Source organism: Engraulis encrasicolus, chromosome 20, assembly GCF_034702125.1.
Source record: "Engraulis encrasicolus isolate BLACKSEA-1 chromosome 20, IST_EnEncr_1.0, whole genome shotgun sequence".
In the NCBI taxonomy this organism is placed as follows: domain Eukaryota; kingdom Metazoa; phylum Chordata; class Actinopteri; order Clupeiformes; family Engraulidae; genus Engraulis; species Engraulis encrasicolus.
The window spans coordinates 20,427,773-20,444,904 of NC_085876.1; the positions used below are offsets into that span (position 1 = coordinate 20,427,773).

At 42.8% G+C, this 17,132-nt stretch overlaps 1 protein-coding gene across 1 annotated transcript; it reads right to left on the minus strand.

Annotated features, from left to right (window-relative positions):
• Positions 1-16: 16 nt before the first annotated feature.
• utp23 (UTP23 small subunit processome component) lies at positions 17-2,283 on the minus strand. The gene is made up of 3 exons (XM_063185577.1): positions 1,691-2,283; positions 1,336-1,510; positions 17-976 (listed from the first exon to the last, which is right to left on the minus strand). The coding sequence occupies exons 1-3, from the start codon at positions 1,876-1,878 to the stop codon at positions 536-538; spliced, it is 804 nt and encodes a 267-aa protein (XP_063041647.1). The 5' UTR covers positions 1,879-2,283; the 3' UTR covers positions 17-535.
• Between the last annotated feature and the right edge of the window lie 14,849 nt (positions 2,284-17,132).

Genomic DNA, 17,132 nt, shown 5'->3' on the forward strand with positions numbered 1-17,132 from the left:
ATGCTCAAAGACACCCTCATTTGCATGACGTTTATATAAAACACTGAGGAATTAAATTAAGTCTCTTGCATACTCCATTAGAATTGTTAACAAAAATGGCACAACAGTCCACTGTCAAACACAGCCTCCAACCCCAAGAAGATATGTTGAGCTACAGGAAGTAGTGAATCTGCCAAGCAGGTAGTCTGTGTGTCATTTAGTGAAGACAATGAGGATCTTCTGTTGGCCACTTAACCTCCTGTCAATTCAACCTCCCTCGTCACTGAACAACCTCGAATGTCCCCCAGAGCCATACAGAGACACATTGACATCACTGACAACAGCATTATATTTCAATATCTCGCAAAATCTCAATTGTAAAGTCATTTTCTCATTTGCAAACTGGATGGTGAATGAAGAATAGTCCCCCAAAAATTGTTGTGGCTAAGCTGACCGCAGGGAAACTGAATTGTTTTCTCCACGGAGGCAGGGCATCAGCAAAACATGAGGCCACAAGCACAAGTGGAGGACGCAAGGTCTCATATTGGAATGCACCCTATGACTTGACAGGGTTTGTTGTGGCTGAGCCAGTCTGTCCGGCGCCTGCTCCCAGCGCAGCGTGTTTCCTCTTCCGATGGTGCCTCGTCCTCTTCTTCCTGTTGCTCTCTCCGTCGCCACTGCCGCCGCTCTTGGTGGGCTGCTGCGTGGGTCCTTTCTTTTTCTTCTTCAGGCAGCTCAGTGGATTGGGGTTCCCCGACTTGCGCTTGCGTTTCCGCCTGTTGGCTTCGTCCGCCCCTTCTTCCCCGACGCCTAGTTGCTCCTCCTTGAGTTTGTCGATGCTGTGCTGCTGGGAGGTGGGCAGCATCTCCCCTGCCAGGACCGCTTCCACGCGCTTCACCGAACAGTCCGAAGGCTTGTCCAGCACCATCGTGTTCTGGATGATGTACATCACCGGCACACCTGGGATCTCCTTCAGGCTCTTTGTCAGCCGATTGTCCTGGAAGAGAGTTTCACCAACATTAATAAGATGCAACATACATGTACAAATATTTTAGCTGTTAGGTTTAAGTGCATTACACTTAAAGTTGTGGTCATGTTTACATACTTTTGTTGTAGTAAAGTTGTAGTGAAGTATTAATAGTGTAGTGTTAAAGGAGATAACCCTACCTGACGTGTTTAACATCTACTGTCAATGGTCTCACCCCACCTGACACTCTGCCCAAATTAGCCGAAAATAAATTCCGATTTCCAAGACCAACGACCCTAATCATTAGGCCACGACTGGAGCAATACACCAAAGCTAAATGACCAAAAAAATCACAGGGAAGACGGTGTTTATTTAAATGGCATGGTTACCTGTGTGGCAATGAAGTAGTGATGTGGGTTTGTTCCTTCCAGCATGGACAAGATGCACTCAGAAGCTGACACAGGTTCCTCGAAGTGTGGGCATCTCCTTATCTGAAACTTCTGCAAAATGAGTTTAGCGCCATACAAGTCCTTCCCCAGGGTCTCGACCTCTTTCAGAGCACAGCTGTGAAAAAAAAAGACAAAGTGGACAGCAAAATAAGCAGCCATTTCGATCCTCCCAAATGACTGTGACGACTCAAATACTGGGAAAACATGACTTAAATGACAATTGAATCATAGGCCAACCGTGAAAGTGGCAATCTGAACAGCTATCTCTTGACATTATCGCTACGGTCATGCTTACCTGGTGGTGCATAGTGCGACTTCTCCCATAAGATACTTTGGCAATTGCTCTTTGATCTGAATTTTCCCGATGAGAGCAGCTTGACAAAACGTCCCATCAATTAATACTTGAAAGGGCTCCCGAAAACTGAAGTTGTATTTGTAGAAACTTATTGTTCTCTTAGCTTGCTTCTGTCGTTTGATCTTCATGGTGCTGTAGACTAGTTGCAACGATTTAACCCACAGATACGAACAGTTCACTGATAACAATTAAAAACGAAGGAGCAGTGTCCAAGTTATCACATAGGATTCCTATAAGACATCAATGTATGTGTAATTAATTTAAAAAGCAGCAAAATTAGCCGAGAGTTGTCCCACGAAGAGCAAAAACATGCAGTCGACCATGCTGGTTCCGCTGAGTTACATTCAAATATGTTCGTGTAGAAACCAAAATAAGGTTTGAATTATCACGCATCGAGCTTTAAACAACACAAATGCATGTAAAGTTTTTCAAATACATATAATTGTGAAGTTTTTGAATAGCTTGCAAAGTATCTAAGAAACCACGGATATTTTGACTGTGAAGGAACTGTTTGAAAAAAAAAACGTGTTTTCTACGTGATGCAATGTTGGCTGTACCTGTACCGGGAACAGGTTTCGTAGCGTTTCCACCAGGGGACTCACTAATTCGACGCCCTTTCGGTACTTACGTCTTGTGTCATACAACCATAACCCTAACCCTAACCTTAACCCGAAACCTAACCCTAACCTTAACTTTAACCCTAACTTGCTTGAAATGTTTGATTACCATGTGACATACTACGTAAGTACCGAAACGGAGTCAAACTAGTGAGTCCCTTTCCACCAGAGAAATTAGAATACAGGGAGAAGATTCAGTCTGATTGGTTCCGATTGTAGCCCGTTAGCTTGGCATGCATACTGCAGTTCCTAAGGAGTGTCCACTAGTTGGCGAGCGTTGGTAAATCTTTCATGTGGGAAAATGTATGGAATGGAAAGGGAAGCTGAAGCCCATATGCTAAATACAAATAAGTAACAAATCTCATCAACAAAACATTCCTGGTAAGCACTATGGCTGGTGTTTAACAATAGGCTGTATTGACAAATCTTTCATTTGTGTAGTTTGACAGCAGGGAAGAAGATTTCGACCTGTACTCACTAGCATCCCGCTAATGTTTATGGGTTTGACCTCATAAAAATTGAGCGTTGTGACCCAGTATATAATAATCTAGTGGCGCAAAATAATCGAAACACTACTCAAATGAGGTCTTATTATTTCTAGCTTTGAACTGAATATTAATATTGCAGGGCAAAACAATATTTAAAAAAATCCCAAAAATTATAATAGTAGAAAACTCCATTGACACCCATTCATTTTGCACTTAGGTAGGACTAGGGTTAGCCAGTTGTGGCTAGTAGCTAGTTGCGTGAGTGAACACCCCCTGGTTTCCACTCCCATTGACGCCCATTGTGCATACCTCTAGGGGGCAATCTCGAGCAACTGAAAAATGAATGGGAGTCAACGGGGCTAAATAAAATAGCTCAACCCTTCCTCAACAATTTTCAGTTATGGACATTATAAATAGCCTAAAATAACTTAGGCCTAATCATGAGAATCTAGCCTAAAGTTGGTATTATACAGGATTTTAGGTTTTTTTTTTTTTCATAAGGGCAGATGATTCAGACCTCACCCACACAGCAGAGGACTCCGATGCGGATCCGCGTTCAAGTCACCACATCCGTGTCACTGTCACATTGGTATGGGTTCCGCTTGGCGGATCAAGGTCGCCACCATGCGCCGCCACAAATTCTACTGTCAAAATGCGGACCATAACCGGATCCATATCTGATTCACAAACACGCGGCGCGCCGTAAAATCTAACTGACGTTAGTACAGTTTTTGTTGGGGCAGACATGACCGAACAGCACTCTCCAGTAAGTATTGATTTATTTATATTAGGTGATTCACAAAAGTACAAAAAATATAGCTATACTATCAATACTTATTGATATTAAGTAGGATTTTGTTTTATGACTTAAAAAGTGTATGTTTTTTCATGTTGTTTTCAAAACGAGACAGGTAATTCATTCATTCAAAGAAATTGAGAACTACATTGGCTATTGTAGTATTTCCTAAATACTGCTAAAATATAACACCATCCGATACATGGAGGAAGTGCAGTTAATTAAAAAGTATCTAGGTTGTGCCCATTTTAACAGCTTGTTTTTTTTGTTTTAATACTTTATTGCAAGTTTATTCAAGTCAACATTTTTATCTGATCATTTGTCGGTTCAACTTGCAGGCATTTTCTTTTTTTTTGTGTATATAAAGTGATAACATAAATTGTGACCTTTGCATAAACATATATGCCTCTGCGTAGGGGGGGGGAAATAAAAATAAATAAATAAATAAATAAATAAAATAAAATAAAATAAAAAAAGGGGGGTCATGGGTAGAGGGAAGTGTGCGTGCGTGTGTGTGCGTGTGTGTGCGCGTGCGTGCGTGCGTGTGCGTGCCTGTGTGTGTGTGCACGGTTTATGGTAGATGCTCTTTTTGTCTTATATTTTTATCAATCAGTTTCCCTAAAGTATCTTGCTATTTTGTTTATTATAATGTTTAGGTATAATTTGTACCATTTATGCAGTTGATTTCTGGAGTTCAATGTAAGTTTTTCCATATTTAAAATATTTTCTATTGTATTATGCCATTTGTCCAGGTCTGGTGGTTTTGTTTGTTTCCATGCTTTTGTTATTTGTTTTATTGCGGCAATACGTAGAATATTGAATACCTTGTGATCCGTTGTAGTCATTTCTCTTGGAAGATTTATGCCTAATAAGTTATCTACAGTCAAAACTTGTTTAATTCCAAATACATATTTTACTGCTCTTTCAAATCCCTCCCAAAATCCTTTCAGTACTGGGCACATGAAAAATATGTGACTATGGTTTGCTTTTTGTTCACCACAATTCCTCCAGCAGTGTGTCCCTATCGTTTGTATTCCCTTACATCTGTCTGGTGTAATGAAAAATCTGTGCTGCAGTTTCCATGCAAATTCGTTCCAGTGTTTTGAGTGTGTAATTCTGATGTTTCTTTTTATTGAATCCATCCAGTCTTCCATTGTAATGTCAATATTTAATTCTTCTTGCCATTTATGTTTTACTTCAGATTTAACGCATGTAAGTTTTTGTGCTATCTTGTATATTTTTGAAAGTTTATTTTTTCCTGTAAATCTGTTTTCCCTCAAATATTGTATCAATTCGTTTTCCATTTCGTCTGGTGGGTGCTCCTTAATGTAACTTCTTATTTGTAGGTACTTAAAGAAATATTTTTTATCCAAATTAAACTTAAAGGCAATATTTTCATATGATTCAAGTACTTGTTGGTCAAAAAATTGTGCATATATTATGAGGCCTTTAGCAGACCAGTTTTTCGAAATTTGATCCATTTTATTTGGTGGAAAGTCAGGATCGTGTGCCATCTCTCTTAGATATACTAGGTTATCTCTTATTTTCATTTTTCTGCAAGCTCGTTTCCAATTCCTCGTTGTATTGAAAACACAAAAGCTATGTCCTGAATAGTTTTTTTGTGCTTTACTTTCTAGGAATGGTAGTGTCCCTAAAGATATATCACACACTTCTTTTTCTATATTGATCCATTTAGCTTCCTGTTTTTTTGTTAATCCATTTAACAGCTTGTTTACGTTAGCTTGCTAGCCAGCTACTAGCAACCCGGCTGGCTGAAGCAAACTTGTGTAACTCTAAAGTTAAACGGTCACAAGTGTTCAAATACTCTTATGAAACCGCTATATCGGTCTGAATTTGGCACGTGGTACACTTTTACACCGATTGGTGATGGTCCAGCGAGAGGTTTGGCACCAACTGTGTTTTTAACAGTACAAATCCACAAGAGGTGGCATCATGTTCTCCTCACATTAATTCCAGGCTAATTATTTGTTAGCAATTAATGGATGCCCATGAACTGCGCCCTCGTCCCATATGCTGGCCATCATTGGTGAATGAATGAAGTAGCTGGGCTCGTAATAGTTTAATACAGGTGTCCGTGGTTGGGGCTACAAATAACTGAATTTGTTCTTAATCTTGTGCAACAGTAAGCAGGTGGAATTACCTCTGGGTCGGACAAGGCTAGCCAGCTGTTACCCACCCTGCGACGGTGATGCCGCCTGCTGCCTCCCAGCTTTTACGGACCAAGAGTAAGTAGGACATCGTACATCTTCGCTGTCTCGTGCTGCCAGTAGTGGTAGATCACTGTGTGACTACCACTTACATGGTAGTAGGAGTTGGTTGGGCTTGACGCGCCGGAGCAGCTTGTACACAACCCTAAACCTGCCTGGTCTCATGTGGTGTGAGTCTTTAATCCATTACCTGGAGGGCAATAGGATTGGGGAAAAGGGCTTACAAACCAACTCCACCCCTCCCACATATGACCAGTTATGGTCAGTGGTTTGACATATTGGCTAGCAACCTTATTCTGTAAAAACATTCTATGCTACAGAAACGGCAACAAAGCACACCTCAAGATCTGAGTGGGAAGACCCTCTGGAGCATCAAGCTCTTATGACTGCTTCCAATGAAAGCTCACGAGAAGTTGGCGGCATGAAAAAGTGGGTCCTGAGCACCAAAACCAAACTCAAGTTTGGCTTCTGGGATGTTCGAACCATGTTTGAAGCTGGGAAGTTAGCACAGTGCACCAGTGAAATGAGACGTTACAACCTTAACATCCTTGGAATAAGCGAAGCGAGATGGACTGATTCAGGATCAATCAAAACCAATACTGGCGAAACAGTCCTATACTCTGGGCGAGATGATAACCAACATCATGAAGGAGTAGCCATCATCCTCCAGGCAGGCATAGAGAAATCACTCATTGAATGGAAACCTGTCAACAACAGAATAATTAAAGCCAGATTCAAAGGACAGCACAATAACCTCACTGTTATTCAATGCTACTCACCCACTAACGACGCTAAAGATGAAGAAAAAGACCTTTTCTACAACATCCTACAGTCTGAAGTCCAGAAAACACCTGCCCAGGATCTCCTCCTAATAAGTGGTGACCTGAACGCAAAAGTAGACAGCGAAAATGACAACTACGAGAGGGCTATGGGCAAACACGGCTGTGGAGTAATGAACAACAATGGGGAGCAGCTAGCTACATTCTGTCTATCCAACAACCTGGCTATTGGTGGTACCCTTTTTCCTCACAAGAACATACACAAATTGACATGGCTCTCACCAAATGGGAAGGACCAGAACCAGATTGACCACCTGATGATTAATTGTAAATGGAGAAGCTCTTTAAGAGATGTCAAAGTGAGAAGAGGAGCGGATGTGTCCAGTGACCATCACCTAGTAACCACAGACATCAAACTGAAGTTAAGAAGAGCAGGACAGACACCCAAAAGAGTCCCCAAGATTCCACTTGTGAAGGCTGTGTGGGCAGCTGTGACTTTTTCCCCATGGCCTATGTGTTTAGGCCTAGGCCTACAGTAAAATCAGCCTGCCGATATAGCCTAGTTAGAGGTAGAGTAACAAGATGTAACAGAGTGTTTACTCTTATTTTGACATGTAGCTCTGTCAATTTTAGTTTTAGCAGGGGGTGTTCACTCGCGGAACTAGCTACTAGCCACAAATGGCTAACCCTAATCCGAACAAGTGCAAAATGAATGGGTGTCAATGGAGCTTTCTACTGATTTTTAAAAATAATTTTTGCCCTGAAATATTAATATTCAGTTCGAAACTAGAAATAATAAGACCTCGTTTGAGTAGCGTTTCGATTATTTTGCACCACTAGATTATTGTATAGCCTACTGGGTCACAAAGCACAATTTATGAGTGGTCAAACCCATGAACATTAGCGGGATGCTAGCGAGTAGGCCTACAGGTCTAAATCTTCTTCCCTGCTGTAAAACTAGACACCTGAACGATTTGACAATACAGTCTATCATTAAACACCAGCAATAGTGCTTAGGCCTACCAGGAAGCAGTAGCAATGTATTTAGCATGTGGGCTCCCTTTTGCATTCCATACATTTTCCCACATGAAAGACTTACCGATGCTCACCAACTAGTGTGGTGTGTTCCATTACTTGCCCTCTGTACTTAGTACCTTGTTTTAGTACAATGAAGTTCCCTTTCCACCCTCCGCGATTCACGAGGCGAGTACATTCCGATTCTCATTCTGTCTGATACACTTAACGGAAATGACGGTTGGTCGCGTGTCATCAGACTTTACCAACCACCAATATGCAATTCATCACGGAAGGCACTGTTCGTTATGCTGACACTTTTTAAAGTTACCCCTGCCTCTAATACACATGGTGATTGTCTTTGGAATCAAAACTATGCTGTTATCACAGAGATTCAGCCGTTTGACAGATCTGACAGTCAACTACGTAACAAACATGGCGGCCGTTGAGTGCGAAAAGTGTTCAGTAAAGCTGGGCTTACACTGTGCGACTTTTGCCCCGATTTGTTACTCGCATGACTTTTTGAGAGTCGGCCCGAGTTCTTGCTCAATCGCAGGTCAATCGTGAGTCTCGCATTGTGCAGTGTACATAGGGTAACGACAAGCGATTTCGCCTCACGATCGTGCAATCGCAATGTCGCAAGAAAATCAAAACGGTTTGAAATTCTGGTCGTGGCTTGTGCGTAAATTGCACAGTTAAAGCAGTGCTACGACCCGATTTGACACTTCACATGCACAAATTAATAGGGCTGTGTGATTCACTGTTGAGTTCGACCTCATCTCCACCTCAGGTGCGCATGTTCCCTCCTCTGCAGACTGGGGAAACATGCCTGTCGCGTCGTACGGTGGAAGCATTTCGATCGCATCCGACTGTCGGCTCGTGTAGTGTGAGGACATGAGTCGTGAGTTGTGAACTTTTAAACAGTGAAATTCCATCGTACAGTGTGAGCAGAAGCTTAAGACCCAGAAGTGAAAATATCGCACAGTTTATGCCCGGCTTAACTCCACACTTAAAAACATGGCCGTTTTGGGGGTGTTATCCGGGTAATTTACAGTACACTTTACCGCCGCTGTCATGTAGAGTAAATGTTTAAGTGCATAATATTGCATACTGTTGTCATGTAGAGTAAATGTTTAAGTGCATAATATAGCATACTGCGCATGTGTGACGCAGCCTTGAGTTCTATGCACGCAGCGCGAGATATGCATGTCAGTCAAGCAGTCAGTAGCAGTCTGTACAAGTCAGTCATGTCAGTCGGTCGTGTCAATGTTCAATAAACATATCATCAGAAATATACTGTCGTCCAGCCAGCGTTACTTCAAAAGATGTAAACGCCACAGCCGCGATTAGAAATGGAACACCCTGTGTACCCAAACACAGTGCGGAAAGGGCGGAAAGTACGAGTATGGGAACACACCAGTGGACACTCGAACTGCAATATGCATGCAAAGCTAACTGGCTACAATGGGAACTAATCAGACTGAATCTTCTCCCTGTGTTCTAAATTCTCTGGTATTAGTCACCTCCTGTCACTTGTGAGGCCTACCTACAGGTGAAAAATATTAAATTAGATGGTTTCAGGGAGGCTGGAGGTGGGGGGTTAGAGGAGGCTGTGTGTGTGTGTGTGTGTGTGTGTGTGCATATGTGTGTGTGTCTGTTTGTAAGGGGGTGGGGTGCTGGTGGTTTGCCCTACAAAGCAAAAAGGCAGTAACTGTGCAGAGCTCTTAAAGGGGCATTCCACCGGTGGAGACATGAATATGTATTGAAAGTGGGTCATATATAGGGGGCCTATATGTAGAAGAATAGTAGCATAAATTTCTAATTTGGTGCCTTCTTGGCCGAGAAAGGGCAGAGAACGACTTTTTAGTGCTTGTGGATTTGTGACAACCCCATAATGCATTGCAATGCTCAAGTTCCACAGGCCATACACAGGCAGCTCTGCCAGTGGCTTACTGGAGCCTCAATGCCAGTGATTTCAAAAGCACTGGCACACTGATCTGTGATAGGTCTGTTAGCGCATTAGGTCCAAAGGGTGGGAAAAAGGCTTGTAGTCTCAACAGAAATCCACCTCTCTTACACTTCCTCCTACAATGACGCAAAATGACGATTTTTACATCATTGTAGGAAGAAGTGTTACGAGGTGAATACGGATTTCTCCTGTCTCAGGGGGAATTGAGAGGGTGTTGCACAAGTCGACCATTCTAAAGTATGACTGGGTGTCTAGCAATGGAAAGCCTAATGCAAATGGGTGGAGTGTCCCTTTAAGTAAAGCAACTTAATTTTCCAGCCAAATACATTTTAAACAGATTATTGACGTGACAGTTTTGTTACTTCATATTAGCAGATCACTCATTTTATTACCTGTGCCAAGAGGTTATGTTTTTGGCCGTGTTGGTTTGTTACATCTGCCAAGAAGGTTATGTTTTCGGTTGTGTTGGTTTGCCTGTCTGTTTGTTTGTTTGTCTGTCTGTTTGTCAGCAGGATAACTCAAAAACTGAACGGATTAGGATGAAACTTTGTGGAGTTGTTAGAAATGACGAAAGGAATAAGTGCTTAAATTATGATGGTGATCCGGATCACAAACCGGAACCAGGTTTATTTTTACCACTGCAAGGCAATAGAAATCTAGACGCCAATTGATCTGCGGGACGGGCGAATTATGACATTCCAGTTTCTAACTCCACAAAAAAGGCAGAAAGACTTAAAATAAAAAAATAGGGTGTAACATAGTCAAATGTTCTATCAAACAGCTTCCTTGGTGGAGGTCTGCACTCTCTGGGTGCATTTCTAGTTTAATGTTATATTTTGATATAGCCCACATTAAATAAAAACACAACAACTCATTTTCAACGGCAATGTAGTTATTGTGTCTTTACAAACAGGCATACAAACGATGTAGCCTATACATTCGAATGCCAGTGTAAACACCCCCCCCACACACACACACGCACACACACACACACACATGCATACAAGACTATCTCCCTCTGCTTGTTACACACATACACGCACACACACACACACACACACACACACACACACACACACACACACACACACACACACACACACACACACACACACACACAAACAGGTGTAAGCCCTTGTTGTAAATACTTTCGCTGTCATGCTCGCAGCAACAACAAAAAATGCTATTGTGCCATATTGATCGCTGTTTCCTTTTGGCCGCCTTAGGCCGCTGCCCGTATGTTTGGTCTTAAGTAAGAATTGGAGTGCTTGTTATCCCGTAGCCTCAGGTATTTGGATGGCTTCCCAACGGCTCGATCACGGCAATTCACTGAAATGGTGAGGCCATTAAGACTTGAAGTGCTGCCTTGAATTGATGGTGTGTGAGAAGGAGCCCTTCTCATATAGGCCCAGGAAATGGACAACGGTAAATAGCACTTAAGACAGACACCAAAGGCCCACCCGGACTTTTTTTCCAGGTCGCAGACAGACAGTAAAGGGTCTACTTAGTACAATTAGACACGCTAATAATGTTCAATTACCCAAAACAATGTCTTGTCATGTGGGAGGAAGGGAGGGAGGGAGGTGAAATCGCAGTTAAGCTTCTGCAAAAATCCATCCAGAGTTGTTTTCTCAAGGATGTAGATCAGTTTCTCAAACATTTTCAGGCCGACGACAACCACTTTGTCCCCCCAAAAATGTTCAGGGACCACCTGTCAACTGAATTTACAGTTTACGGGTACTATTTCGACACTGTTAATTTTGATGCAGATCTCTTACTTTTTATTCACATTTACAAGTCTGTCTTATTGTGGGGAAAATATGACTTCAGACATGTTTGGCTTTATAATAATGTTACAAATATAGTCAACTGCTAGCTTGTCTTGGAAAAGTAGAAATCCCCTCGCGGACCACCTGAGCTCTGTCGCGGACCACTAGTGGTCCCCGGACCACACTTTCAGAATCACTGATTTAGAGGGTTTTTTTCTGAGGATGTAGATATTATATTGACTTTGAAGTTTGAAAGGCCTGAGGCAGCGTACCTGGCTATGCCTGATGAGTCACTGGGGGAGGGAGAGAGAGTCCATTTGTGGAACAAGCCCAACATAAATGGCACCAATTAGCTCACCTGTCACTTAAATAGCTGGTGCCCTCTCCTCACTTGATGGCATAAGTTATTATAGGGATGAATGATGAGAATACATCCATTCCCTCCCTCCCCATGGATGCACTCACATTTGCAGGGCTGGTGACAGTTTATGCCGGGCCCGGGACAAAGTCATCTGAAATGACCTCCTCCCACCTAATACATACAATGTGTTGAGGACCCAATTCTGGGCCTCTCTTCTCCTTTGGCCCGGGACAACATCCCTGTTGTATATGTGTGCATGTGCGTGCGTGTGTGCAGGGATGCTGACTGGGGTGGGGGGGTGCACGTACGCACGCACGCACACACACACACACGCACGCATACATAGCCTACTACATGTACGCACACACACACACACACACACACACACACACACACACACACACACACACACACACACACACACAGAGCGATGCACTCCTCATATAGGCTACTCTACTCTCCATCTCATCTCTCTGGCAAACAGCTGTGGATCATAAATCACCAATTTTACCCTTTGCCAAAGGGCCAGAACAGCCTGCGTGTAGTGTACGCAGGGACAGTGGATGAACAGAATAACAATTGAGAGACCGCACGCACATACAGAACCTCTCCTTAGCCAACCTTACGCAGCCCTTCAACATAACTCGCCTCCCCTTTACACAGCCCTTCACTCTATTTGTGGCTGTCATCCATTCATATGTGTGCTTTTTAAAGACTATTCTTTTGGCGGCTTTTGACAAATGTTTTAGGTTTGTGTAACTGCAGATAAGGTGGAACTGAGGGTCTGCCCTTCATGTGGTTCTGAACTTCTGGGATCACATAGGCTTCAGTGTTGTAGAGGTCCTGGATTCTTTCACATTCATGCTATTTCTCTCTCTCTGCTCCATGTCTTTCTCTCTGTCCGTCTTTCACTGTCTTTTTTCACTTTGTCTTTCATCGGACATTAAACAAATACAGCATGTGTCTTTGTCATCTGAATTATTCATTCGTAGGCTATGTCAATGTCACCGTGGCCCCTTTTATAGTGATGCTTGCACTACTTTCAGAGTGTTAAGATTCTTACATAAATCTCACCGTTTGATTTACACCCCAGGGGGGATTGACTGATGTTGCCAGTTGCAACTATACCGCAGCAGTAGGCAGTAGTTTAAAGTTGGCAGGCGTCAACCCTGCCTGCCTGCGGTTCTCCCATTTTTATATCTCCGGCCCTGTCCTGTCGTTACGTTTTTATATTGGAGCATCAGCGCATACTGTTTCAGTTACTACACCTTTATGTCCACTCTAATATATTTGGTGAAATAAACATGCGAACAAAGACGACAAGATGAGAATTTCAATTTAGGGTAGGAGGACATTGCGGTACAAAGCAAATCATTTACAGTATCTGTGTAAATTGTAAAAGTCAGGCAGCAACTTTGGCTTGCTGTCATGCCATCAGATATTGTTTGTATAAATTAGTAAACCCAGGGAAGATGTTGACTACTCAATCAAGTCCTCTCCATCGCCATTTAATTTAATTTCTTATGTTGGAGATAGCCTTGCAGCAGCATCCTCTTCTTATTGTTATCATTGTTGCTGTTTGTAACTATGGTATTCATAGTATTCAAATTGATATTCTAGTGTTGTAAGTTCTTTTTGAGAGAAGGACCCACTGAATACATAAGCAAGCAGCCATTTGAATTATACAACAAAGTGTGTTAATAAAAAGGAACCGAAACCCTTTATGAAAGTGAAGGATTGTGGTGGAGTTGCATCATTTTTATTTTTAAGAAAAGTTGCCCAAAGTTTTTTTTTTTGCTATTGCTCTTCTTTTCTTTTTCTTTTTTTTCTTCTCTATCCAGCGGGGGTCATCACAGGTGCAGACAGCATGGTCACGCCTTTCCTTCCCCCGTCGTCTTCTGTTCCATTTTAGTGGGGCCTTTTTTAGTCCCTCTGTATTCCCTGTCTTTTTTTCCCTTTTCTTTCCTATTTCCAGCTGCAGAATAAGTCGCAGTAAGCTGCGCATGTGACCGTGTGATGGATGCACTGCAGTGCACACACAGTGCCGCTGCTACAGTTTTGGAGGCCCTAAGCACAACTGGTTAGGAGGCCCCCCCTCATACCGTTAATGAAATATTATTAATAATAATCTACTAACTAATAAATGTTTTGTAATGTAATTCAATATTTTTTTCATGACATTTTTTAGTCAATCTCAATGTAGCCCCTTAATGCACGCTGTACTTCCTGTGGCACGCTGTAATAGACAAAGTTAACTACTATAGTACTACACTACTTTGACAGTGCACTGGGCCTTTAGTAAGACATTATGACTTGGTCATTGCCATTCAGCTCATTTATAATGTCGTGTCTTAAGGGGTTAAGACTAGAGGCCCCAATTTTGGGGGCAAAGTGGTTGGTGCCCCAAGCACTGGTTGGTGCCCAAATCACTCTGCGTACTCTGCTTATGTCTAGCGGCACTGTCAGTGCACACACCAAGTTTGTAGACTGCGGTGACTGGCAGGGAGGGAGGGAGAGGCAGACTGCACAGCACATTGTAAATGAGGTGGATTTCAAAAAAGTTCTCAATATGTATTGTCGTCGTCCCCCCCCTCTGTCTCTCTGTCTCTGTCTGTCTCTCTCTCTCTCTCTCTCTCTCTCTCTCTCTCTCTCTCTCTCTCTCTCTCTCTCTCTCTCTCTCTCTCTCTCTCTCCCTCTGTCCGCTCTCAATTTCCTTAAATAGCCTTTCCTACAGGCCAGACAGTCAGTGTGTGTGTGTGTGTGTCACGTGTGTGTGTGTGTGTGTGTGTGTGTGTGTGTGTGTGTGTGTGTGTGTGTGTGTGTGTGTGTGTGTGTGTGTCACGTGTGTGTGTGTGTGTAGTTTACAATGAAGTGTACACTGTAGACAAGCCAAAGTGTAAAGCCAAGTCAAGTCAAGTCAGCTTTTATTGTCACTTTCATCATATGCACAGGTCATACAAGGAAAAATTAAATTACGTTTTCTCTCTATTACCATGCCAGGACAAGACATATACAAAACTGACATTTTTCAGACTGACATAAGTGCAAGACAGGACAGGTAACACTGATGGACTGGTAGCAATGGTCATTGGACAATGATAAATACAGTGCAAATGAACATTTAACATTTAACATTCAACATTCAACATTTAACATTTAACATTGAAAACAGAAAAGAGAACAGAGAACAGAGAAAAGATAAATAAAGAGTGAGAGTCACAGTATAACCTGTGAGTGTAGCGTATGTACCTGGCAGGATTCCCCGGGTTGTCAGTGGTGTTGTGTATCTCCCTGTTTCCCTCATCATCATCATCACCATTATCTTCACCAACATCATCATCACATCTTCATCTTCCTTGTTGAGAGCCACCTGCAGGGTCGCCGCTAGACATAAGCAGAGTACGCAGAGTGCTTGGGGCACCAACCAGTGCTTGGGGCACCAGCCACCAATTGGCCCCCAAAACGGGGGCCTCTTAAATTGAGATTGACAAAAAAAATGTCATGAAAAAAATATTGAATTACATTACAAAACATATATTTATTAATAAGTAGGTTATTATGATTATTATCTAAATGTAAAGGGGGGTCTCCTGATCAGTTATGCTTAGGGCCTCCAAAACCTTAGCAGCGGCCCTGCGCACCTCATTGGGTTCTATCCGTCCAGTGATGTGTTTAACCCCCTACTGTGAAGGGGCTGCCTTTACCTTATAACATGGCTGTCATGTTTGCATTGTGTGTGTGTGTGTGTGTGTGTGTGTGTGTGTGTGTGTGTGTGTGTGTGTGTGTGTGTGTGTGTGTGTGTGTGTGTGTGTGTGCATGCATATGTCTGTGTGTGTGTGTGTATTTGTGCAGACACACTTCACACCATAACATGTGTGAGTGTGTGTGTCTGTCTCTGCATGTGTTTGTATACGTGTGTGTGTGTGTGCGTGTGTGTTCGTGTACATGCACACATGTCTGTCTGTGTGTGTGTGTACTTGTGCAGACACACTTCAAACTATAACATATTCCTATTAAATTGATGCTTTTTAAGAGTTGGTTTTGTGAGGGGATATAGAGGAGACAAACAGGCCAGCGGGGATGACTGTCAACGACGGGGAGAGTTTGATGCAGTGTGCAGGGAGATCCTTTGGGACTCATAAAAACCATCGCGTCAAAATAATGGAGCTCGGAACGAGCGGAACGAGAGAGACATAGAGAGAGAGAGAGAGAGAGAGAGAGAGAGAGAGAGAGAGAGAGAGAGAGAGAGAGAGAGATGATAGAAGAAGTGAGAGGAATAGTGACAGGACAAAGAGGTACACAAAAAGAGTAATAGAGGGAGAGAGAAGGAGAATGAAAGAGAGTGGTTGAGGGACAAGGAGAGAGAGATTCAGAAAAAGTTAGATAGATAGAGAGAGAGATAGAGAAAGATATAGAGAGAGAGAGAAAGAGAGAGAGTGTGTGTGTGTGTGTGTGAGAGAGAGAGAAAGAGAGAGAGAGTGTGTGTGTGAGAGAGAAAGACAGAGAAAGAGAGAGCTGCTGTAGTGCAAAATCACATCAGCAGGGGGCAGAAGCATTCCACTGATTTTCCGAGCAGGAGTTGAAGAAGAGCGTACAGGAGTCAAATGAAGTTTGGTGGACGAAGATGACACTGGCAGTGATTATTCCCGTTCCTATCTCCGCTCAAGGCCCATTAAACCCTTTGTCTTTGTTCTGTGCATACTGCTCATCGGACTGTAATAACTTCTGACTACAGCAGTTGCAGCACACTAGTCATTCAGACAAAACAAAACGAAACATTGAAATGGGAGGTAACACTTTACTTGACGCAGGTGTCATAAGCATGTCATTACAGTGTTATAATAGTGCCATAATACAGTCATAGATTAGTCATAAACATGATGTCCATGTCATAAAATATTTATGACCCGGACATAATCTTTACGACACATACATAACTCTGCCATGACACTGTTATGACACTGTAACGACATGCCTATGACACCGGCATCAAGTAAAGTGTTACCAAAAAAAGTTTCTCAACGGAGTCTCTACAGCCCCCCCAGGGGGTGTTAGGGAGTCCTGTGGGGGGGGGTGGGGGTGGGGGTGTTGAGAAGGATCCAGCTGGGGACACCATTATAGGCTAACTACCTCCGTGCATGGGTGAGGCATAAATGTAATTTCATTGTGTGCACTGAGCACTGTGTGCTGTGAAGTGCTGTGTCACAAGGGAGACATGGCAGTTTTTCAGGTAGTGGTTCGAGTTGCCAAGGAGAGTACCATAAAAGTTAAGTCAGGTCATTTGTCAAGTCAACTGCACTTTATTGTCAAAAATCTATGTAACAGGGTTGGCACCGAAGTTGCTTAGAAAGAGAGAGAGAG